Below are 24350 nucleotides of genomic sequence, written 5' to 3'. Positions count from 1 at the left end.
TTTTACCCATGCCCATCTGCGGGAGGCATACAGTCCTTTCTACTGCGACACTTGCCCTTTGAAGTGCTTCGGAAACAACGCTAGAGTATAGGTACTCTTGCGGAGAAGCCACTTGGCGTGTACTTTTATGTCTTTTCATGTGCTGTATAAATGCCTTCTGTTTATTGCAGTGGCTCTCAGGGCCCTTAGCAGTTGCAGACTAAGCCTGTGGACCAGGCTGCTTGTGAGAGAACCAAGTACCCACTGATAGATAAAAGGCCAGAGCCGGAAAGAGAAAGTGGATGTTCAGAGGCAGCCCCTGCTGGGGGAAAAAAAAAATCACAGGTCTTAAGATAGCACAGGCCTGGAGCACCAGGCATTGTGTGAAAGTGACGAATCACCAAAATCTACGCCTGACACTAACACCACAGGGTATGTTAGCTAACGAATTTATTTCTTTTTTAATGTTTTTATTTATTTTTGAGACAGAGAGAGACAGAGCATGAGCAGGGGAGGGACAGAGAGAGAGAGGGAGACACAGAATCCGAAGCAGGCTCCAGGCTCTGAGCTGTCAGCACAGAGCCCGACGAGGGGCTCGAACTCGCGGACTGTGAGATCATGACCCGAGCCGAAGTCGGACGCCCAACCGACTGAGCTACCCAGGCGCCCCTTAACTAACTGGAATTTAAAGAAAAACTTGAGAAAAAAAAATTTTTTTTAAATAAAGAACATTTAAAAACGAAAAAAAGAAAAAGGATAGCGGCGGCCAGGGAGGGAGGCAGTAGGGCAATAGGAGAGAAGGCAGTATTGACAGCATAGTGATTCGGAGCAAGGATGTGAGGACAGCCACCTCCAGCCACTGTTGTTCATGACTGTGAAAGCTGGGAAATCGCTTAATCTCTCGAGCCTCGGTTTTCTTATCTGAAAAATGGGGATAATACTACATGTGACAAGACTGGCTCGATATTCCCCAAAGCTGTTTCTTCTTCTTACTGAGCACACAGCTAGATTGTATCTCCTAGCACGCTTTTCAGATATATATGACCAAAGCTGGACCCTTAAAAACTGTCACACGTTTATCCACACTCTCTTCCCTCAATTTCTGGCTAGATATGGAAGATCCAGTGAAGGACTCTGAGGGCCTGGGGAACGGTGGGGCCACCAGGTGGAGGAAGCCCAGGGTGCTGAATGACTGGGTGACCTCCTAATACAACCACACCGGACAAAATCACAAAAGAGCAAGAAATAAGTGTTTCTCTTATATTTAAGACTCTGAAATTAGGGTTGTTTTTATTATAGCAATTAACCTATCCCATCTAATTCAGACATTGGTTCCTGGAAGTGAGGTACTCCTAAAACATCTAAACAACAATACATGGGGCACCCAGGTGGCTCAGTCGGTTAAGCGTCCAACTTCGGCTCGGGCAGTGATCTCACAGTCTGAGTTCAAGCGCCGTGTCGGGCTCTGTGCTGACAGCTCGGAGCATGGAGCCTGCTTCGGATTCTGTGTCTCCCTCTCTCTCAGACCTTCCCCCGCTCCCACTCTGTGTGTGTGTCTCCCTCTCCCAAAATGAATAAACATCTAAAAACAAAATTTTTTTTAACAAGAATACATGGCATTGGCTTAGCAGCTGGACAGAGAAAGAAGGAAATTGATTTCAGGATCTGGAAAAGTGGCAGCCCATGCTATGCTTTCATAAAACAGTGGATAATCATGCAGAAATTCTAAGTAGTAGAAATTCTACAAAATCATGTAGAAATTCTACAAAAAAATCGACCGGAGCTAACAGGTCAACCTGGCCAGATTATAGGATAAAAGGTCAATGTACAAGAATCGATTCTGCTTCTGTATACTAGCAACAAACCGTTGGAATGTGACAATTTTTTAAAAAAAAATTATAGTAGCATGAAAAATAAAAATACTTGAGGATAAGTTTTTTTTAATTTGTGCAAAAACTCTACCCTTAAAATTTGTAACAGGTTGCCAAGATTTGACAAAAAACTTTTAAAAATTGAGAGAGCTACACTGCTGATTAGAATAGTCAAATTATTGAAATGGCACAGCCCTTCAAATTGATTTACAGATTCAATGCAATTAACAATTGTTAATTACGAAACAATTAACAATTGTTAACAATTAACAAAAATAAAACAACAGCAACAACAAACTAGAGCATTAGAGACCCACGTGATAACATCAAACAGCCTTACTTGGAGTCCTGGAAGGAGAAAAGAAGGGTGGGGCAAGAGAAATATTTAAAGAGGTAAAGGTGAAGAATTCTCCAAAACTGATTCCGAGACATCAACTTGCAGAATCGAGAATCTCAGTGTGTACGAGCGTACAGCCAGTCTACAATCTTCAGCCTTCCACAGCTGTCTGCCGCCTCCAGGGGACATGCCTGCCACATAGGTGGCCTGCCCAGGGCCCTGTCGAGTGGGGCTGGGTTCGAATCCTGCCTGCACCGCCTCCTAGCTGTGTGATGTGGAGCCAGCCCCTTAACCTCTCTGTTCTTCATCTGTAAGCATGGGCAGATGATAATGCAGGCCTTGCAGGGACGACCAAGCAGACACCAGATGACCTGGCAGCACAACGCCACACGCTTAAAATGGGCTCCCTGTCGTCCTCCAGCGTCGCAGAGGACATCTGAGGAGGGTCCGGTGTGTAGGCTCAGCCTTCTGCGGGGGCGCTGCCCGCTCCAGGGGCTCACCGAGGATGGGACTGGGGTTTGGGCTCAAATCCGCTCAGGGCACAGCAGCCCAGGCTCCAAGCTAAGCACTCTCTCAACTCCAGGGGGGGTCGCCTTGGCAAGGAAAAACCTTCGCAAGGGGCTAAGTAAGGTGGTCCCTGCTCCAGCGACGGTGGGGGTTGGGGTGGGGAATCCAGCACCGGCGGGGTGTCCGCCCTCGGTGCTGCCCCCTGTGGCCGCCAAGAGCACAGCACCCTGCCCTGCAGCCCGGCAACCGGGTCCGCTCAGCCACATGGGAGACCGAGGTGCTTCGCCTGGGTATACGCTTTGGAAGGATTGCCTACGTTTCTGAAGTTTGGCCGTGCCCCCTTCCCAGCCCTCTTCAGTGCCTGGTTGTCTGCAGGTGAGAGCACAGCCCGGAAGCCCCGGCCAGGCGCTACCACGCCTCGGGACCCCGGGATCCTGCCACACGCAGTCTGGCCACATGCGTCAGCCTTTCCTCCTTTCCTGCCTTGGGCATTTCTGTGAGAATTAAATGACGTACCACCGGCAAGGCTTTTGAGCCCCACGTCTTTGAGGGGAAGAGATTGTGCATGACTGAGAATAGGGGGAAGTGAGACTCCCCCCTCCGTCCCCCAAAGTAGTCCTCGCGGCAGCCGACCGTTGCCTGGGTGCTCGGCCCCGCAACACGTTTCCCCACCGGGGCTGAGAAGGTGCCGGGCTTCCTGCCACCCCGCCCAGGCGCCACCACTGCCCTGAATCCCTATCACCTCTTAATAGTACGCTTGGGTTCCTCACTGGCTTCCCACTAAAAACAAAATGTGAACTCTCAAAATGCCCATATTTTACTAGATACCTGGAAAGCACGCAGAAAGTTCAACATCACCAAGTTGACAGATTTGTCTGAAAATGGACAGTAAAAGGGCTGAGCAGAACACAGCAGGACCTGGTTTCGCTCTGAGCTATTTTTTGAAAATGGGCCAGGACCCACATTCACATGGGCCACTCCCTGGCAGGCCACCCCTCTCAGCCAGCCCGGGGCCCTGAGAGGAGGCCGGGGAGGCCGGGCTCCACTGTGTGTGCTGGGGGCCGGGCGCCCTTGGAGCCCCTGCAGGCCCAGGGGAACTGCCAGGCCCCTGCTTCCTCCCCAGGCAGACCAAGGGGGACAGGAAGGGGCCTCAGGACCTTCCCAAACTCTTACCCGCCCAACATGAACGTCATCTTTTCTGCACGGCTAATCCTCCCGCTCATGTCACCCCCCTCCTCCGCTAAGGCAGGATAAGCCATCCCTCAACTGTGTTCCAGAATGTTCTGGTGCTTCCCAAGCTGTTGCCTCTGCTCTCTGCGTGCTCCTTGGGGGATAAAGCTGTTGCTCCCCATGCCCGGCGTGGTGTCCGGCACGCGGTAGGTGTGATGTGAATAGAAGTTTGTCATACTGAGTGGAATAGTAATGAAGGAGCCAGATGGATACCCCCCTCCGACAGCTAAGAATAACTCGGTAGCTTAGCAAAATTAAAGGGTGCCCTGAGGCCACAGAATGTGCTTTTCGTCCTCGGTTCCCACACGCTGCCACCTGCCACACCAGATCAAGTGCATCTTGGTGGTGCCTTCCCGCAGACAGGAACCCAGAAACATGTCCCTCTGCTCCTCCCCCAAGCCGTGACCCTGGAACAAACAGCGGCAGATTTCTCTGGATGCCAGTCATCTCTTTATTCCATCAGCGACCAACACCACAGCACCACAGACGCGGCAGGGGCCTGCCTGAGAGCCCCGGGCGAGGCAAACAGGGCGGATGGAGGGGGCCCGGTAAGGGGAAGGCCTCCCTCCCTGCCTCCCCAGCACCCCGGAGAAATGACTGTAATGCACTCTGTGACGGTGTCGGAGGAAGTATTCCAGGCCTGGGCCAGGGAGGGATTTGTTGGGGTGGCTAAGGGTGGACTCTGAACTTGAGAAGGGACCGTGTGCAGACGTGTGCGTGCATGCGTGCGTGTGCATGTGTGTGTGTGTGTTTGGGGAACGCCTACACTACTGAGCATGTGGGATTTGACGGCTGAACCACAGGACCTGCCTGGGGCCAAGGAAGCCAGGAACCAGGGCTGTGGGACCTGAATGGGGGCCGGAGCGCAGGCCACCCTCCTCACTGCTTCGCCTTGGAGAGCAGCCTGGGGCGGGCAGGTCTCGGCGCCTGGCTGGAGAGCTGCCTCTGGCCTGACCCACCTCATGTGTAGGCCATCTTGCTGCACACCCAGGGCCGGGTCATAAGACACTCCGTCGACACCAGCCTGGTGGGCTCCACGAAGACGCACTCTCCCAGGCCCGAGATCGGGAATCTGGGGCCAGAAGACAAGAGAGCAGGCAATTAGAACCTGGCACGCACAGCCTGTCGCTGCATGGCCCCGGAGGCCCTGTGACCTGTCCCTTCCCTCCGGAGCCACCTTCTAGTGCTTTGGGCCCCAAAAGAACTTTCTCGTGCAGCCTCTCATTGTTTCCCTACTGTGTCCACCACGGCTCCAGGCACACTGGGGATGTCCGCAGACATCTCCTAAACACAACTGCACTTTCCTGTCCTTCCAGAGTTAGCTCACTCGTCCGTCCCGTGAGCCAGTATCCAGTTCAGGACCACCCTCTGCTCCCTGCTCCCCAAAGCACCTGCCTACACCATGGGCACCGCCTGTCACAGCTCGTGGGGACTGTGTCTGTCCCCGCCAGCCCCCCAGGCAGTCAGCTCCTGAAGAGCGGGCTCCATGCCTCCCTCATCTCGGCTCCCCTACAGCACACGGTGTCCAGCACAAGAAGAGCCCAGCAGAGATGAGCTGAATTAAACTAGCTCACAGGGGTGGACCTGATTAACCCCAGCGTTTGATACCCAGGCTGTGTTGCCCACAAATTCACTGACATCATCGGTGGACGTGGGGGTTGGGGGTCCTTTCTACCTAAAATCAGTCCTGTGAATTTCAGTATTGCTTCTTAACCTCATTGGTCACCCTGATCTGAGTTCCCTGCCAAGGCTGGAGCCAGGGTCTCACAAGAGAGGACACCGGAATGACCTCAAGTGAGAGTGCCAGGCAGGACCACCTCGGTGCCAGAGAAACGTGGCCTAAAGGCCCTTTGGTTGACAGGTGGTCAGCACACTGGGAACCCCAGCCTCCAGGGCTCTCCCAGCTTCTGAGAACAGGAAGCTTCCAGATGAGGGGAGAAAGGGGCAGAAAATGCAAGACTTCTCAGCAGCTCTAAGGATAGGCCTGGGGTGAAGGCAGGAAACAGAGAGAAAAAGGAAGAGACAATGAGGACAAAGAGGGGTGCAGAATGAAGGGCAAGGGAGCCCATGGGAACGGAGGGAAGGAGCTGATGAGCTGCTCGCCCCCTAGAGGCTACCAGCGACTGATGCAGCCCCCAGCCAGTTTCGAATGGGAAGGCCATGGTGGAGCGCTGGGGGCCAGTCCTCCCGCCTCTCCTGCCTTGGGGTCCCTCCTGCATCATCATCACCATCATCAGGTGAGCAGCTTGCCCCCACCTGGTCTCTCGGGTCTGGACTAGAAGCTAAGGTTCTTATTCCCCTGTACGCACTCCCCTGTGTTTCCCCAAGCCTGGACTGCCCCCCACCACTATCATCACCGCCCCCCACTGCCACAGACATACACCCCCCACCGCCCACGACCACTGCCACCGGCACCCCACAAACCAGTCCCTGAGAAGGCACACCTGCCACCCCATCACACACTCCCATCCACACCACTTGGGTCGCACGAGGGACACCACCACTGCACACGCCCCCAGCACCCTCAGGAGATGTTTTCTCTAAGACCATGCGCACAGCGCGCAGGGCTCGGAGCCCCCCTCTTCCACGATAACAATGTTTAAGCAGCATACAGCTGCCCGGAACGGAGGCCCCATCTCCGGCAGCTGTGGTCACGTGGCTAAGTTCTGGCCAATGCAGAGGAACATCTGGGGCCTGTCTTCCCCTTCCTCGGAGCCACCCTGAGCCACGCGGACCGGCCGCTACAAGGACGGGGAGCCCCAAGATGGAAAAAGCCTGGCGGCGGAAAGCCCCGATGGCTACATTACAGCAGAGCCGCCAAAGCAGGCTGCACGGGAGAGGACAGGGAAGTAAAGCCGTTATCGTTTTCTCTGTCACACGCCGCTGAACCCGGAGGTTAGTAGCTCTAGCTGGCCCAGACCCGGGGGGCTCTCTCTGGGGGGTTGTGTCCAGGGAGCTAGGCCTTCCCCAGTCTAAGCTCAGGGGCCAGAAGATGAAGCCTCAGCTCACGTGTCCGGGTCAAACGGGTCCCCGTTGACCCAGTGGAATTCGTCTCCCACTCTGCGCAGGCCAATCCAGGGCTCCCTCCGCGTGAACTTGAACATAAACTCCTGTACCAAGGAAAGAGGGAAACCTGAGTCATATGAGGTCTCCTGACTGTTCAGACATGCCAAGACTAATCTCGGCTGAGAAGGCCGGCTCCCAGGACGTACAGACACTGAAAGGGGGTCCCTCACTGCATCCCGAAAGTAAGGAGCTGGGGTCACAGAGTGCCCTGCGCTCCCACTGACCTCCGTCCCAGCACTGGCCCGCACTAGCCTTGGGGCCCGGAGCGTGTCTGCTGAACCAGGAAGCCTGGAACAAAGTTCATCTTCTGAGGTCAGATTCTTCGGGGCACCTGGGTGGCTCGGTTGGTTAAGTGTCAACTTTAGCTCAGGTCATAATTTTGCGGTTTGTGAGTTCGAGCCCTGCTTCAGGCTCTGTGCTGACAGCTCAGAGCCTGGAGGCTGCTTCAGATTCTGTCTCTCTCTCTGTCTCTGCCCCTCCCCTGCCTGTGCTCCCTCTCTCCCTTTCTCTGTCTCTCAAAAATAAACATTAAAAAATATATATTTTTTAAAAAAGAAGTGATTGTTAGATTATCCGCTATTTTGGATTGCCACGCCACTGTTACCCTCAAAATGCAAAACGGACCACAGACTCACTAATTGCATTTCTGTCACATTTATACTGATAAAACTGTTGTGGGCGTTAAGTGAGAGCTCATGCCCTGATGTGGACTCGTAGAAGATGCCAGCGTGTTCTTCATCCACAAGTGCCCTGGTAACTTGTAATTCTCACACTTGGCAAAACTGAGTTGAGCTCGGCAAACCGGCCTTGGATTGAAACCATCGGCCTTCGCGACAGCCCCAGAAACGGGAGCCACTCGGGCTCCCGCCCCGTGGGGCCCACCAGCACACCCCAGGCTGGGTGCTTTCTGGAAACATGCCATGGGGGACACCACCTCCCAGGAGTGTGGTCCTCCCCGAAGGTCCCCCCCTGGCCCAGGGCTCACCAGCTCCTTCTGGCTCTGAATCACAGCCAGCACAGCATCGTGAGTATGGCAGTGCTGCCTGCCCGTGTTCCAGTCTCTCGGCTCCTCAGAAAAGAAGTAGCATTTCCTTCCGTAGAGCAGCCAGTCCTCTGGGCAGGGCGCTTCGCACTTGATACAGCCCTTGGAAGCTGCCGGGAAGACGGAGAGGACTCAGTGTCCGCCAGCACGCCTGGCCCCTGCCTGGGCCTGAAGGATCCCCAAATCCCACCCCCCCCCATCCCCCCGCCTGACTTGGGTGCCCTCCAGTGAGGACTCAGGTGGCTGTCTTCCCACGTGAGCGGCTCTCGCAGTGCCTGGCAGGTAATAGGTTGGTGACTAAATAAACGGTAAGGGAGATCTGGGAGGCTGGCAAGGCCACAACCGCCAGGGGAGGTGACAGCAGATTAGCCCCTGGGTTAAGATCTCATCTCTCTCTCTCAACTCCTGGAGGCTCGGAACCCCAGAAGCAGAATTAGGAAAGACCTAGAGGCCACATGCGCTCTCTCCCCGGCCAGGGCGGGAACCATCAACCCCATCTCATTGGCTGTGCCCTCGGTAGCTAACAATTCAACCTGTTTCACTGCTGAACTGCTGCCAGGTTCTTTTTCAGTGTTGAGCCCCAACCTGCCTTCCTAAGACCTAGACCTCCAGGTCTAGGTTCTGCCCCTGGAGTGACCCAGAGCAAGCCCAGCCCGTCTTCTGCCGCCTACTTGAAGAAGGATGCCAGACTCCGCTCATCCAGGTTTCCATAATTCCTTGCGAAAGATGCTCTCCGCACCCTTCTCCATCCCGTCTGGCTCACTGTGGTGTGTCCGCATGGTCACCAAAAGGCTGCCACCAGGACAGACAGAGGCGGCCCCACCCCCAGCAACAGTGCCATACTGCCTTCCAGTTGCTATGGGCTTTCCTGCCTGCAGACAGCTTCAATGAAAAGAATCAGTGGGTATGTGCATACGTGCGCTTTCCTAGGCCGGCAGAACATACGCTTGGATCGTTTTCATATGATCTGTTTCCAAGCCAGGTCTCCCCTGTGTCCTGAACTCGTATAAATCACTTTGTAAGTCCATATGGATATCTTATTTTCATTTCTTCCACCTTTATCTCATTCACATGGGCTCATCTGAGTTTTGAAAGACACACTTTAATCTTGATTTTTTTTTTCCATCTGTCTTCTAAGCATCCTTCCTCTGTCATCCTAAACATCCTTGTAACACCTACAAATTCCATAAGCATATTTTTGTTTGTGTTCGTACGAGCGATTGATTAAAATGTAGACCAGGACAAAGCCAAGAACAGGCCTGTGGTTCTCCAGCCCCTAAGGATCTATAGCCACACCGACACCAATTAAATAATCGACACTCTGGCTTATCTGCTCAGTGCACTGCGATCACTTGGGAGTATTGACCATGGTGAGGCCACTTTCAACTGCCTTTCCACAAGGATCTCCAAAGAGACTCTGTTGTGCTTTAGTAAAATCACAACGTGCTATGTCTTTGCATGGCTCTGACCTCCCCAACCCAGCACTGGGACACCCAGTACCAGGAAACCAATTTAATTTGTAGTGATTATTCTAGGTTAGGCTGGCACCAGTGGTCACCATATTCTTTTCTAAACACTCACAAATCCCCTGATTATCACGCATGCCCGAAGGTGAGGATTTAGCAGGAGCCGATGTTGTCATTGGACTTTTCTCCCATTTTAAGGTGCCCGCCTCCGGTCTTAGGGTGCTTCTCAAAGATTAAAGCCAGAGGCACTGAAATCACTTTGCAGACTCTTCAGAACCCACGACATACTTAGACTTGAATCCATTCAAAGCAGCCAGATCTCCTGGTCATATAGCCTCACCTGTTCTTAGTTGCAGTTTCCTCCTTTTTATTCCTTTCTTCCTTCCTCCCTTCCTTCTTTCTTTTTGTCCTCAGCATTTAGGGGGACTGACACACAGCAGGGCTCAATAAATGTTCACTAAATGAATGAACGTGATCTTTAAAGGCCCTCATCCCCCAGCCATCTCCTTCAAGAAGCAGGGTCTGCCTAACTCACCCCAAGCTGGTTTGTGTTCTTGAAGCACCTACAGAACAGTCCCTAAGTAACATCGCTCCTTCCCTGCATGGCTTAGTAAAGGGGACATGTGGAGTCAATGTGTGACTATATTATTTTTGGCTACACTCTCATCTGGAAACAGCACTCTGTTTTCTGTGCTTTGTTCCCCACAGAATACGTAGTATGTCTGGAACCTTTCTTTACCTAATTAGACTTTACCTAATTTGACAAGGGGTGTATATGGATATAGGCGTCTCTGTATACACTTGCATAAATGCTCTGACATGCATGCTCACCCAAGATGCTCATCACCACCAGGATAGCGAACAGAAGGACTGCGATGGCCCCCAGCAGGAGACGTGTGGTGGTGTCTGAGAAGAAAAGAAAGCGGTTCAATATCCGGCCACCCACCCCACTGCCAATCCCCATCGCCAGCCCCAAGTCCTCATAGTGAGAAAATCTGACCTGAGCCCGGCAATCTGTGTTTTTTGTGTTTTTTTGTTTTTGTTTTTGAGAGAGAGAGAGAGCATGAGAGAGGGAGGGGCAGAGGGAGAGGGAGAGAGAGAATCCAAAGCAGGCTCAGCATGGAGCCCAATGCAGGGTTCGCACTCATGAACCAATGAGATCATGACCTGAGCTGACATCAAGAGGCTGATGCTTGACTGACTGAGCCACCCAGGCGCCCTGTCAATCTGTTTTAGCAAGCCCTCCGCGTGATTCAGATGCATGCTGAAGTCTGAGAGCCTGTGTGCTGGAACACAGTTCTGAATCTGTGACACTGCCCTCTCCCGGCTTAAAAGCCCTCCTTCCAAGGCTCTGCACTTGACCGTCTTCTGTGGTTGTTAGGCTTTCCAGTCCTCACCTCCTGCTGCTTCTCTGCCTGGTCCCCGGTTTTGGCCACATGGTCTCCTTGAAACAACCCAACCCGTCCTCACAGCCCTGGGGCTGGGTCTCTGCCCTCAGAGCTCTCCTCCTCCACTGCTGCCTCTGGAAATCCTGCCCATGTCTATACCTGGCATCCTCTTCACAATACCTCTGCCTTCTCCCCTGTTAATTATTTTTTCTATCACTGAAAATTTTTATTTTATCTTTAAGGGAAGAACCCTTTGAGACTTTAGACAGCCTATTAAAGTTCTTCTTACTGTCAGAACATAGACATCACATAAAAGTTGCCATTTTAACCACAAAGTGTACAATGAATGGCGTTAATTACATCCATGATGTTGGGCAACTACCCCCACTGTCTTTTTAGTTTTACAAATAAACTTTCTCGTCACCCAAACAGAAACTCCATTCTGATTAAGCATTCATTCCCTGCTCCCACCTCCCCCTGCCAGCCCCTGATAATCTCGAAATCTACTTTCTGTCTCCACAAATTTGCCTAGTCTAGATATTTCATATAAGTGGAATCATACAATATTTGTCTTCTTGTGTCTGACTTATTTCACTTCAAGGTCCATCCACGTTGCAGCATGTGCCAGAATGTCATTCCTTTTTATGGCTGCGTAATATCCCGTTGTGCAAATACATATATATGTTATATGTGTATATACGGTTGTTGTTATTTACCCATTCATCTGTTGATCGACACTTGGTGGGGGGGGACATGAACATCCAACCCATAACAATGTTCTTGAAGAAGCATCCCCCCAAACCCTTCTGAGCTTCTCTAATCTAATTTTGCCTTCTAAGCCCCCCTGCCACCCTGGAATCTCCCTTTACCAGCAGCCTGAGGATCTCTCTGCCTCCCTCAGGTACTGGCTCTCCAGCACTTTCTGTCCCACGCCTTCTTTTTTCTTGGTTTACTCCCTTGTTTGGGTGGAGCACATCTTCCAATAGAGAAAGGACAGAGCAGGACCACCACACCACACAACCACCAGCGGTAAACCATCGCACCGTGTCCTATGGTGAATGCTCCCCCCCCGGAGCTGTGAAGTCAGAGGCCTGAGTGCTGCAGGTTGGACAGAATTCTCCTGCAGAATGTTGAAGGCGTTAATTAACTGTCTTCTAGCTCCAGTGTTGCCCTCGAAGAGTCTAGAGCCATTCTCACCCATGGTCCTTTTCATATCAATTGCTTTCCACGGGTGCTGGCTGGCTCAGTTGGAAGAGCATGCCCCTCTTGATCTTGGGCTCGTGAGCCGGAGCCCTACGTTGGGTGTCGAGATCACTTCAATAAATAAATATACTTAAAAAAAGAATAGTATCAATTGCTATCCGCCCCCTGCCGGAAGCTTTTAGGATCTTTTCTTTATCCCTCGGTCTTCTAAAATTTCATCATGCATGCCATGTCCTAGTTTGGGTCCATTTGCGTCCACTAAAGTAGGCAATCAATGGGCCCTTTCCATCTGGAAGCTCGTGTCCTTTGGTTTCAGGAAATTAATTATATCATCAATGGTTTCCTCTTGTCCATTTTCTCTGTCCTCTTTCTGGAAGTCCTATTCTTCAGATGTTGGACCACCTGAATTGGTCCTCTGAGTTTTTTTCTTTTTTCCCCCCTTATCAACTATCTTTTTGCCTTTTTTGCTCTATTTCCTAGGAGATTTTTCTCAACTTTATCTTCCTGCTCTCCTGACTTTTCCATTTCTTTAAGTATTTTTAATTTTCAGGGTGGTTTTTTTGTTTTGCTATGGTCTGCTCCTGTTCTCTGAAGACCCATTCTCAAAGCATCCTGTTTTTAATGGTGCCATATTTGCTCTGATCTCTTTGAGGATATTGCTAATAGTTTTTTGGAGGGGGAGAAAAAGAGGAGAGGTGGACAGAAAGCTTAGTTCTCCTTGGATTGTCTGGGTTTCTTCCAAATTGCTTTTTTTTCCTGTTCATTTGCTTTGGTCTCTAGTTTCCAAGTCAGAGTTTCCTCGGATGTCTGGAATTCCTTGGTTATTTGTTCCTGATTAATGCAGGAGGAAAGAGTCCACTGGGGCCTCTGAAGCTGGGAAAAGGCTTATTAACTGTGGGGTCCCAGCGGAGTGACCAGGTGGGGCTCTCTGAATGCCCCAGGTTTTTCCTCTTGGGTGGGCCAGAATTCCCAGAGAAGTCTCTTCTGTTTCCCTCCCAGGCAGAGAGGCCGGGAGACCATGCTAAGTATTCAGTATGTAAATGTCCGCTTACCTGCTTGCTCCCAAATGTACTGCTGTCTCAAGACCCTCCCTAAGACAGCCTCAGACTCCTGCCAGCGCTGGGAAGATGCTGGACAGCTGGCAAAGAGGCTCTGGGGAACTAAATCATTTCTAAAATGTTCGACTGGCTCTCCCGTTTCAGCTCCATCTTCCCTCGCTGCCGTGATGACCGGTGTCCCCATCTCCATACTCTGGGGTTCCTGCATGTGACTCAGGCCATTCCTCTGCTTGTCCAGCCGGTGGAATCAGCTGGCATTCATCATTGACCCCTAGCTCCCAGTTGTGTTGCTATTGTCTTCTCTCCTTCTCTCATCGTCCTTCTGGCCTTTTAAAAATCCCTTTACCAATGTGTTAGTGGGCTTCTGGAAGGAAAGAGGATAAATGTGTGCATTCAGTTTGCCATCCTTACCTACGGGTGCAGCCGGCATTCTGGAATCCTCCCTATGAGCAAGTTCTCTGCTGGCAAGTGGCCAGGAGCCTAGGGGCAAGCGGCTGCAGGTGAGAGCAGAGACTCACGTGTGCCCTCCGGGACTGGGCTCTTTCTGCACCTTCTCTGTTGTCCTCAACGGCAGCTTGTCGTAGGGCTGATCCCCCCTGAGCTGCCTGGTAACTGCCTGTGGCAAGTGCCCTGTATGTATCCTTCCTCTCCCTTCTCTACTCGCCCGTCTCGGCCGATACACGCTGGCACCATAACGCTTTGTGCACTGAAGATAAGAGCATAGCATCTTAAACCACGTTGGTAGGTTCAAATCCCAGCTCTGCCGCTTTCTAGATGATTTAGTAACTTCGCGGCAAAGTTACTTAGCTTCTATTTTTACTTCATTTTCTCCGCCTTTAAAATGAGGTCATAGGGGTGCCTGGGTGGCGCAGTCGGTTAAGCGTCCGACTTCAGCCAGGTCACGAGTTCAAGCCCTGCGTCAGGCTCTGGGCTGATGGCTCGGAGCCTGGAGCCTGTTTCCGATTCTGTGTCTCCCTCTCTCTCTGCCCCTCCCCCGTTCATGCTCTGTCTCTCTCTGTCCCAAAAATAAATAAAAAACGTTGAAAAAAAAAATTAAAATAAATAAATAAATAAAATGAGGTCATAGTAGTATCTGCCCCCTAAAATTTTGTGAGAAATCATTATTCAGTGCTTAGCAGGTGTCTGGCTTAGAAAGCTCTACTTCAATGTTAGCAATCACCATGGTGATGACGATGATGATGATGATGAGCCCACAGGCTCCTTTAGGGAAAAGCCCGTGCTTTACTCACCTTTGGACTCCCTACATAGGGTACAGAGCACCCGCCAGTACTCAAAAACCTGGGGGGGTACTTAGCTACACTGAGTGACAATGTCCTTAGTCAGCCTTAAACTCTGCTGAGTTTGTAGGAAAAGCCACGTGGGTGTACAGCTGCTCTCTGGGGGTGGGGATGTGCACGTGCATCTCCAATATCACAGAACCAGGGAGCCTCTTGGGACTTTCACAGGGATAACTGCTCTGGACGTTGCACTGTGGACAGAAAAGACCCTCTAGGGAGTCCCGACTCCTTGCCCACTACTGCTCTCACAGAGGACGGCTGTGGGGCTGGACAATCCAAAACAATGCTGTATTCGTTTCCTAGGGTTGGGGTGACAAAACACCACAAACCACATGGCTTAAAACTCCGCAAATTTATTTGTCTCGCTTCTGCGGACGAGAAGTCCACGATCAAGGTGCCAGCAGGGACACACTTGCTCCGAAAGCTAGGGGAGTCCTTGCTCTCTTCGCCTGGCTTCTGAGGGTTTGCTGGTGACCTTCCTCACCCCCGGGTTTGCAGCCCTTCATTCCAGGCTCTGCCTTCTTCATCACATGAACCTTCTCCCTGTGTGTCTCTGTCTTCCTGTGACCGTGGTCTTATAAGAACACCAGTCATATTGGGTTAGAAACCCACCCACTCCAGAACGGGCAGCCTGGGTGGCTTAGTCAAATGAGCGTCGAACTTCAGCTCAGGTCATGATCTCACATTTGTGGGTTCAAGCCCCGCATTGGGCTCTGTGCTGACAGCTCGGAGCCTAGAGCCTGCTTCGGATTCTGCGTCTCCCTCTCTCTCTGCCCCTCCCCTGCTTGTGCTCTCTCTCTGCCCCTCCTCTGCTCACACCATCTCTCTGTCTATCAAAAATAAATAGACGTTGAAAAAACTCTTTAAAAAATACAGTAAAAAAAGAAAAACAATTCAAGCCATAACAAATGTCTAACTCAATCATTCCTTCTATGCAATACTCCACAACAGATGGAGTTTGAGGGTGCCGTTTATTTGCGTTTATAAATATATATGAATTAGCCTCATGTTAGAAGGAACCGCTGAAAATCTGGCTCCAACCCAGAAGATGCCCCATCACCCTCACACCCACAGCCCAAAAGAGACTCACCACTGACCTCTCTCTCAGTTGTCAGGGCCACAGTCTGGCAAGCATAGTCTTGACTGTTCAAAACTATCAAATGCAGAGTTTGGTAATTTTTAAAATTTTAAAAGGCTTGGCTAAATGCATGTGTGTGGTTTTGACCAGGAAGTTGTGGGTTTATGTCTAATCAAGAAACTTTCAACATTAAAAATTCAGAATCGGTGAGCTCTGAAAAATCTATAGCCTGTGATGTGCAGAATCGTCCCCTCCCGTACCCCCAGGCTACTCGCTCTTCCCCAATCCCACCCCCGCGGCCAGAAATATCCCCATCTCCTGTCACCCCCAGTCTTTCTAGAACCCAGGCCTCGGCAGCGCGCCGGGTCACCTTTCCTGGCCGCTCCCCGGGGCCAGGGCATGGAAAGAAAGGTTAGCCACAGGGAGAGAAGGCTTGCTCAGGAGAACTTCCGTCTGGCTTTCTATTTATAAAGCTAATTGTTCATCTAAGGAAAGTCGAGAAGTCGTGAGCTCTAATTCTGGTTTAAATTTAAGAAGTCCTCAATTTCACTTAACCTGTGAGGAGGAAAAAAAGGTCCGGGCGGGAGGTAGCAGCGTTGTCTGGAGAGCCTGGGCCAGAGAGCTACACGCATCACAAACACAACTCAGTTCTTCCCGATTAGCCTCATGAAGCCCGAGAACTCTCAGGTCAGAGGCCCTCCTGGCAAGCACACGTTAGCAAACAATTAGCAAACAACTTGTGTTCTTGGGCAAGACGCTTAGCCTGTCCCAGTGGGCTTGCTCATCTGCAAAATAGGTAACAATACTCACCAGCCCCTGAAGGGTGTGTGGGGGGGTATTAAATGGGACAGTGTCATGAAAGCCTCTGGCCCGGGGTGGGGCACACAGTAGGTGCTTGAGAAATGCCTGGCACTTGGTACCAAAGGAGCACAGCCCCGCCCCGACCGTTCAGCTTGGTCAAGTCAAAAAGTCTCTCACTTGTCTCAAGACAGGTACTGGGCGGGCAGACCCCTCATCCCATCACAGGTGTTTTCTCAGTGTCAGCTGACGGCTCATTCCATGGACTTCAGCGGGGGCAGGGAGCAGACTCAAGGTAGGCAATTGCACTCCCCCGTCATGGGCGCAGGATGCCAAGTCCAGAGAGCTGGTGACAGGAGTCACCTGCACAGCCCACACCCCTGCGCCTTTGTGTGGCCCTGAGAGGCAGAAAGAGTTATCTAGCTTAGTAGATAAGGAAACTGAGTCAAACAAGTTTGAAAACGGCCAGCCCATGGTGGGGGAAGGATCTGGCTTGGGTTTACCTGACTTTGAGTTCTTTGTACCTCACCAAGCTGCCTCAGCCCCCGTCCTGTGATTTCTGCCCACACAGCAACACCCTGGAGAGACCAGGCCTGGTCCCTGAGTTCCCCTCTTCTGACAGGAGATGGGGGTGCCAAGGGAGCACCCAGCAGACTCTCAGAGCACCGGGGGGCCCTGGACTCGGACCCCAGATACTACAATTCCTGCAGAAAAAGTCCATAGGCCACAGATGCTGGGCCTCCAAGGACCAAGGACATCAAGGGTGGGGCTGCTTCTGGGGCGACCAGGGGGAGAACCAGAGGTGGCATGAGATGAGACGCAGAGCCAGGCAAGGACCGGCAAGACAAGGCTGGACTGCAAGAGACACTAAGTACAGATCAGCGAGCTTCTTCGCGGGTAGAAGAGTCCGTGTCCCAAGAGAGCAACCGGGCCTGGGCCTTATTCAGCCTAACCGCAGATGGTCAGCCCAGCCCCGGTTGGGAGCAGAAAGCAGGATGGTCAAAGTCAGGGCCGGGGGTAAAATAGGAACCAGCAAGCCAGAGGCATTGAATGCGGCCACGCCACCCCTGAAGCGGCCCTGACCATCAGGGGGCTGGACTTAGGCTAGGGCAGACCCTGCAGGAATGCCTATGAATGAATGAATGAAGACTCACAGGCAAAAGGAGTGAGCAACTTCCAGACATAACTTGGGCGGGAGGGATGCGGGGATCACAGGCAAATCTGACAATGCCCGACAGAGAAAGCGGTTTGCCCACCTTTTTTCAACTCTACTCTTCCCCGCCTGCAATGGCTCTTCTATTCTGTGACCCAACTTCCTTGCTTTCTTTGTCCCAAATCACCACCCAGGCATCTGACCGCCCCTCCCTCCAGAGTTTGCACAGCCCCTCCCCCACACAGGCAGCCCAGACCCCCAGCCCACCGGCCTCTGGGCCAAGAGCTGATATCACAGCCCCCCCCCCCCCACCTTCTCGGCAAGGTACCTGCCCTGGCAAGCGCTGGCCAGGTCTCGCCCCCGACCACCACCCCGCCTTCCTCACTGACCTGGTCTTGGCCTGACCCCTCTTGATCGCCACCACTTTTCCAAGGGCAAATCCACTGTCTCATTCTATGCTTAACTCTCAACAGTTTCTTCAGAACAAAGTCCAATGCCTGGGTGACCATTCACAGTCTGGACCCTCCAGATCCCTCTCTTCCCATCCCTTCCCCTCCATTCTGTTACTCTGGAGTTCAGTTTGCCACGGGGACAAGCTGGTTCTGGCCACCTGGCCCCTGAACATGTCATTCCTCGAGCCTGGGGCACCCTGCCTTCTCTCCACTCCAAGAAGGCTTCCTTTTCTTTTCTTTCCTTTTCATTTTTATGCTTATTTATTAATTTTTGAGAGAGAGAGAGAGAGAGAGAGAGACAGAATCCCAAGCAGGCTCCGTGCTGTCACTGCAGAGCTTGATGCTGGGCTCGAACCCACCAACTGTGAGATCATGATCTGAGTCCCTGACAAGAGCCACCCAGGTGCCCCGTAAGTCTTCCTTTTCTAATACTCTGCCCCCAAGGGTTAGGTGACCCAGGCTCTGGGCTTCCCTAGTTAATGCTGCCCAGATTCTCAGCCTTTGGACTGGGGGCATCGGGAATATCCAGAAGTCCAGAGGGCCAGCCCTCTCCCTTGACAAGTCTAGCATCTCCCACACCACACACCCCCTGGGGCCACAAAGTTTCCCCAATGAGCTCATGAACTTGAATTCTATTTTCCACTTGGTTCCTGCCCCCTTGGCTGACCAGGGTCACTCCCTGGGCCCATCTGACTGGAAGAGGAAGGTGGCACGCATGACCTTGCCAGGAAGAGCCTGAGGCATATTCTCCGCCTCTCTCCTCCCTATGTGGCCCCGTCACCGCCAGCGCCCCCTCCCCTTCCCACAGCGCAGGGGCACCTTCTCCGGCGTCTCCAGCTTTTGTCACTTTGCCCAAAACATTTCCACCACTACAGATGGAAGCCACCCTCTCAACGTGCACATCAGGTGAGGGCCGGTCAGGAACCGTCCCCCTTCATTCTGGAGGAGATTGGGGCTCAGAGCATGAAACCCGCTCCCAAGGTCAAAGAGTGGGTCAGCTGCCTAGGTAGGGTCAAGGCTGTAACTGTAGTGGTCCTTAGCTACGGTCCTCCCCAACTCCGCCATGTGGCATCTGACTGCCCTGAAATCAATCCTCCCGGCGCTCCCGCCCTCCCTCCGGGAGCTCGGCCAAGGTGACTCTGACCCGCCTCCCGGGTCCCGGGTCCCGGGCCGGGGGACGGAGGGCCGCTCGGCGCTTACCCTCCAAAGCCGCCTTCCAGCTGGTGCTGCCCTCATAGCCCGACCCCGATCGCCGCAGCAGCCCCTCGGGTCCGCGGCCCTCCGCCTCCGCCGGCGAGCGCGGCCTGGGCGCTGCGGGGGCGGGCGCGGGGCGGGCGGCGGGGGGCGGCGGCGGCCGGGTCCGCGCGGGGGGCTCCCGGGCCGGCTCCATGCCCGGCGCTCCGCCGCGCCGCGCCCGCGCTCCTGCGCCGGGGTGCGGGGCCCAGCCCGACGCGCACTCGGCGCTCCGCGCGCCTTGCGGGCCCCCCAGGCCGGCCTCGGGTGGACGAGGGCCGCGGTTCGCGCAGGCCGGGGCTGAGCCCGGCTCCCCGCGCCGGACCCCCGTGCCCGATCGCCGCCGCCTCCGCCAGCCGTGCGCGCCGCGCCTGCCCTGGCCGAGCCGCAGCCTCCGCGCACAGCCGGGGCACGGGGAGGAGCGGGTGGAGGCAGGCGGTAGCGGGGCTGGCGGGGTGGCGCCTGGGGGGGTGGGGGTGGGGACGGGGAGGGAGGAGGCGCCGAGGAGCAGGGACAGCCCCACAGCCCCGGGCCCCGCCGGCCACCCGCTCCCTTGGCAGGATGCCAGATGCTGCAGAGAGAGGAGCGCGGATCCTGGAGCCGGGAGACCTGTCCTCTAATCCGGGGCATGCACCTCCCAGCCTCCCGCCTGTCCTCTGTAAAATGGGAATAAAGTTTACAGGGATGACGCGGTGAGATTCCAGGAAGATGAGGGGCCTTCCTCTGGGCTGTCGTGGAGTCAGGGCAGAGGGGTGAGGCCGCCACTCGGCCCGGACTCTTGACACTGGAGAGAGAGACGGGAGGACCACGGTCTGAGGGGACAAGTGGAGGAACATTTCAGATTCAGGTCGCATTGGTGAACCTCCACGAAGCGCTGGGGACTCTTACATATGTGCGCTGACAACATCCTCGGCTTCGGTTGCAAATCCCAAGTCAACAGCATTTCCCAAGGCTGCACCCTGCGAGCGCGGGCTTGGTGGGTTCTCTGACTCCCAGGCCGGGCCTTCCTCCATGGCCTTCACTCAGCCTGTACCCCCTACCTGGCTGCCCCAGGGTCACCTGAGCCTCTAGCTCTGAACCTCCCTCTCCAATCCCAGTCCCGCATCTGTTTCCTCTCATTAATGGTCCCTCACTCTCATTTCCTCCTGTATTTCCATGGGGATGAGGGCTTACCCTACATATAAGTTTGTAGGTTTCTCGGCTTATTCTTTTGGATTGGACTTGAGGAATCAGATTGCCTTCCCACCACACTACACCCAGAAGTCAACCAAATCACCTAAGATCAGCAATCAGAATGCACATTACCATGAGACACCAGGGAGGTCTTCCCTCTCGGCAGAAAGAAGGCTAGGAACACGTCACTTACAATCATTTCACTTTACACAAGTGAATAAAGTGAAAAATTGTAAAACCACCCAAATAGAAGAAAAACTAAGTATTGGTAGCAGAACATATTTTATTTCATGGTTGCATTTTGGCAGAATCCCCTTCACAGAGTCTATTCTTGGCTGTCAACAATCAAATTCTCATTGCCAAGTGCATGTGAGTGTTGCTGTATGATTCACAACTCCGATTGCAGCCAAGGGTCTGCAAGGTCCTTCTTCCTTGGGTTCAGGAAAGCGAGAGGGATGGGGGCGGGGCCAGGCATCTTTCTGTTAAAGAAATGCTTCTCTGCTGGGGCAGAGCCTCCCCTGGGTCGTGTTTCTCTCTGGACCATGGCTCATCTTGCTGGAACAAGTCTTCCCAGGAGGAAAGGACCACTCCTTCGTCCTGCCCTTTTCTACCAACAGGTTCCCAGTGATGTGTGTGATTCATCTTCTTCTATCAGCCCCTTCTCAGGCAAGGTGACAACCCGGAATCTTTTCCATCCTCAGCCTAGCCCGAATATGCAGCCCATGTTTGCACACCCAACTAGAGCACACAAATAGAACGTTCGGAGTGGACATAGAGGGGATCATCAAACGTCTTTGGCCAAGAGATTTTCCAGCCCCAGAGCCAGGTGTGAGACACGCTGTCAATGATACCGTGGCCCAGGAAATGAGCATGAGCTTGGTTAGTTCCCCGGCCCATGCACTTCAAAAGATGATCGTGGTGAAGGAATCTTTGAAGGAACAAATAATTTTGCACAGCCAGGGGGTTCCCTAAGCTGCTCCAAAGATTGTCCTCAGGAAGGGAGAGAGTCCATAAGAGTGAAAGAATGTGACAGTGACGATAAGGGTGGGCATGGCGGTAGCTTGTAAATCCCCACATTACCATTTCTGCACCCGGGATCAAGGCACAGCCTGCTTGTCATTGGTGCGGCAGGGCTGGAGATGTCCGTGTGGGTTAGCCAACACCAGCCTTCGTGAGTCACACGCCAGTGTCTCTGATAACACAATTCCCTTAGGATTTCAGGGGCTTGTAGGCTGTTTGCTTCCCAGTGCACGGGAAGGGTCACAAAGCCATCTACTGCCCAAGTCACAGTCCTTTCCCTGTCCCTTACTGACTTCTCTTTCCTTAACGGTTTGAATAAAGTCCTGGCCATGACTGGCATTGCCCCGATGTGACATGTGACAAGTGGTATTGCCAGAGTCACATGTCCATCGCTGAATCAATCCTTGCAGTAGGGTCCAGGACATATGTCCAAGCCCGGAGATGGGGTCAGGGTCATCCCCCCCACCCCACCCCTCACCACCACCCATCGCAGGATTGACCGTGAGGAAGAAATGATTCCCCAAAGCAAATGCAGGTTACTATTCCCAGAAGAAAGAGGAAAGGCTGCTGGCAAGAAAAGACAACAAATATATGCCATATATTTGGAATAATATGCAGCTGTTTAAAAAGAACAAGGTAAATCAGCATATACTGATTTGGAACAATCTCCAAGATAAATCAAGCTAGAAGAAAGCAGGGGCACCTGGATGGCTCAGTCAAGCGTCCAGCTGTTGATTTCAGCTCAGGTCATAGTCTCACGGTTTGTGGGACGGAGCCGCCAGTTGGGCTCTGAGCTGACAGTGCGGAGCCTGCTTGGGATTCTCTCTCTTCCTCTCTCTCTCTGCCCCTCCCCTGCTTGCAAACTCATGCTCTTTCTCTCTCTCTCTCAAAATAAATAAGCTTTTAAAAAAAGTTAGAAGAAAGCAATATGCAGAAGGGTGTGCATGGTGTGAACTCATGTGTGTCTACTAAGATGTGTGTGTGTGCTTCTATGACGATTTTTGCATGAATACCCAAGAAACAGTTCATGGGTGTTGATCTCCACATAGCGGAACTGGATATGGAGGGCAGAAGTAAGACTCTTTTTGTTTGTTTTCTATCCTTCTGAATGTTTAACTGAGTACCTGCGCATTTTCCTTAAGCATCACCTTTAAGTTGTATTCAGAGCATCTATGTTAGAATTTTTGCCTCATAGCTACTGGGGAAGATTACTGGGGGCACTTAATTGGTGACGTGGCTGAGATTTTGGTTGCGAGGCAATTGGCCTGGGATAGCAATCCTCAAGGCCACAGACCAGGAACTGGGCAAAACAGAGCTGTCATGTGCCTTGGTCAGGAGCAGAGGCTGGGGAGACCTTCAGGAGAGGGGGGCAGAGGGCTTGGCTCTCTGGGGCCTTGAGCCTTGGCTCAAGGCTGGGGACTTAACTCCTTTTCAGAAACAGAGTGGGCCTGCATTTGGGGTTCAAAGGGTCTTTGGGGGGATCTGAGGCCTATTGGGGCCCTTTTTTGGTACCCTGCCCCCAAGGATGCCCAGAAGTGCTTGATTTTGCTGTGGCCATGTACACCACTCACCAGTATTAGGGTGATGAACGTTTATATGTAGCTAATACTAGAAACATTCTGCAAATCACCAAGACATGTCAGATCAACTCCGTGGTATTGTTTCTGAGTCCAGGGACAGTGTCTGCTCCTGGGTTAAATCTTCTTCAGGTGCCACACGGGCGGTCAGGCCCCCCTGCTCACAACTGTGCCAAATGAGGGATCTAAGAGACAACGCTGACTCACCAGCCAGGAACTGCTGGCCATTTCACAGACACTCCTTTTCCCATGATACATGAAAATCAAGTCGACAAGAATCAAAAAATTCCCCCTTTAACAAATTCATTCAACAATTATCGAGCACCAACTACGTGCCGGGTTCCATGCCGGGTGCTGGGAATACGGAAGTTGACGGTGTATCCGGTGGACAGCATACCCAGTCCTGCACCAGTGGGTGGAAGCCGAGCCTCTCCACGGTCTCCCTTTCTCTTTAGAAGTTTCTGAGTGAGAGACCACCCGGCCTCATGCACCACAAGGGGGAGTGCCCCGGGTACCCGCCCTGACGGCATGGAGACAGCTATGTTTAGCATTTCCTGATGGAACCGAAATCTGCAGTCAAGAAAAGCTGGTCCTGGCCAAAACATTGACTTTTGGATGAGAATGATGTCTTCAATAATAATCCTGCCAAAACCACTGCCTCATGCATTAGCCCTCTCCCTAGAGGGTGACAGGAACCAGTAAGTGACAGAAAACTCAACTTGTACAGACTGGGGAAAAAAATCAACTCTGATTTTGTTTTTGTTTTTGTTTTCTGTAAGGACAAAAATAAATGCATATTTTACTACCAAAGTACGACCTAGGCTGTTCTCATGCAAACATATACATTTTTTTTTTTTGGGGGGGGGGGACAGAGAGAGACAGCATGAACAGGGGAGGGGCAGAGAGAGAGGGAGACACAGAATCGGAAACAGGCTCCAGGCTCCGAGCCATCAGCCCAGAGCCTGACGCGGGGCTCGAACTCACGGACCGCGAGATCGTGACCTGGCTGAAGTCGGACGCTTAACCTACTGTGCCACCCAGGCGCCCCAACATATACATTTTTAAAATAACTTTTCTCCCAGGGGGCACCTGGGTGGCTCAGTCAGTTGAACATCCGACTCTCAATTTCAGCTCAGGTCGTGATCTCACCATTCCTGAGTTTGAGCCTTGAGTCAGGCTCTGCACTGACAGCACGGAGCCTGCTTGGGATTTTCTCTCTCCCTATCTCTCTGCCCCTCCCCCACATGCACACACGTATCCCCCCCCCCCACCTTTTTTAAATAAATAAATAAAGGGCGCTCAGTCGGTTAAGCATCCAACTTTGGGCTCAGGTCATGATCTCACCATTGGTGAGTTCAAGCCCCACACTGCTGACAGCTCAGAGCCTGGAGCCTGCTTGGGATTCTGTGTCCCTCTCTCTG

At 52.7% G+C, this 24350-nt stretch overlaps 1 protein-coding gene and 1 long non-coding RNA gene across 2 annotated transcripts; one reads left to right on the top strand and one right to left on the bottom strand.

Annotated features, from left to right (window-relative positions):
• Positions 1-4351: 4351 nt before the first annotated feature.
• CLEC2L (C-type lectin domain family 2 member L) lies at positions 4352-19612 on the bottom strand. Its single transcript, XM_019452527.2, has 5 exons — positions 19127-19612; positions 10330-10404; positions 7976-8142; positions 6934-7034; positions 4352-4996 (listed from the first exon to the last, which is right to left on the bottom strand). Exons 1-5 carry the CDS (start codon positions 19314-19316, stop codon positions 4885-4887), a joined length of 645 nt encoding a protein of 214 aa, XP_019308072.2. The 5' UTR covers positions 19317-19612; the 3' UTR covers positions 4352-4884.
• Positions 13505-23739, top strand: LOC128775551 (uncharacterized). Its single transcript, XR_008420315.1, has 2 exons — positions 13505-13647; positions 20950-23739. It is a non-coding gene; the product is annotated as an uncharacterized LOC128775551 (long non-coding RNA).
• Positions 23740-24350: the final 611 nt, after the last annotated feature.

Source organism: Panthera pardus, unplaced genomic scaffold (genome assembly GCF_024362965.1).
Source record: "Panthera pardus isolate Hobbes unplaced genomic scaffold, ASM2436296v1 HiC_scaffold_8, whole genome shotgun sequence".
NCBI classification, from domain to species: domain Eukaryota; kingdom Metazoa; phylum Chordata; class Mammalia; order Carnivora; family Felidae; genus Panthera; species Panthera pardus.
Note: the sequence above shows the minus strand (reverse complement) of the source record. Positions and strands in the feature narration are given on the sequence as shown.

Bases quoted from the DNA above. Each gene is read 5' to 3' on its own strand.
- CLEC2L (XM_019452527.2), bottom strand. From the start codon at position 19,316: ATGGAGCCGGCCCGGGAGCCCCCCGCGCGGACCCGGCCGCCGCCGCCC. The intron at 7,035-7,975 runs GTGAGCCCTGGG...TCCTTGGTACAG, and splicing joins TTCAGAGCCAGAAGGAGCTG to GAGTTTATGTTCAAGTTCAC. The intron at 4,997-6,933 runs GTGAGCTGAGGC...TTCTGGCCCCAG, and splicing joins GACCCGTTTGACCCGGACAC to ATTCCCGATCTCGGGCCTGG.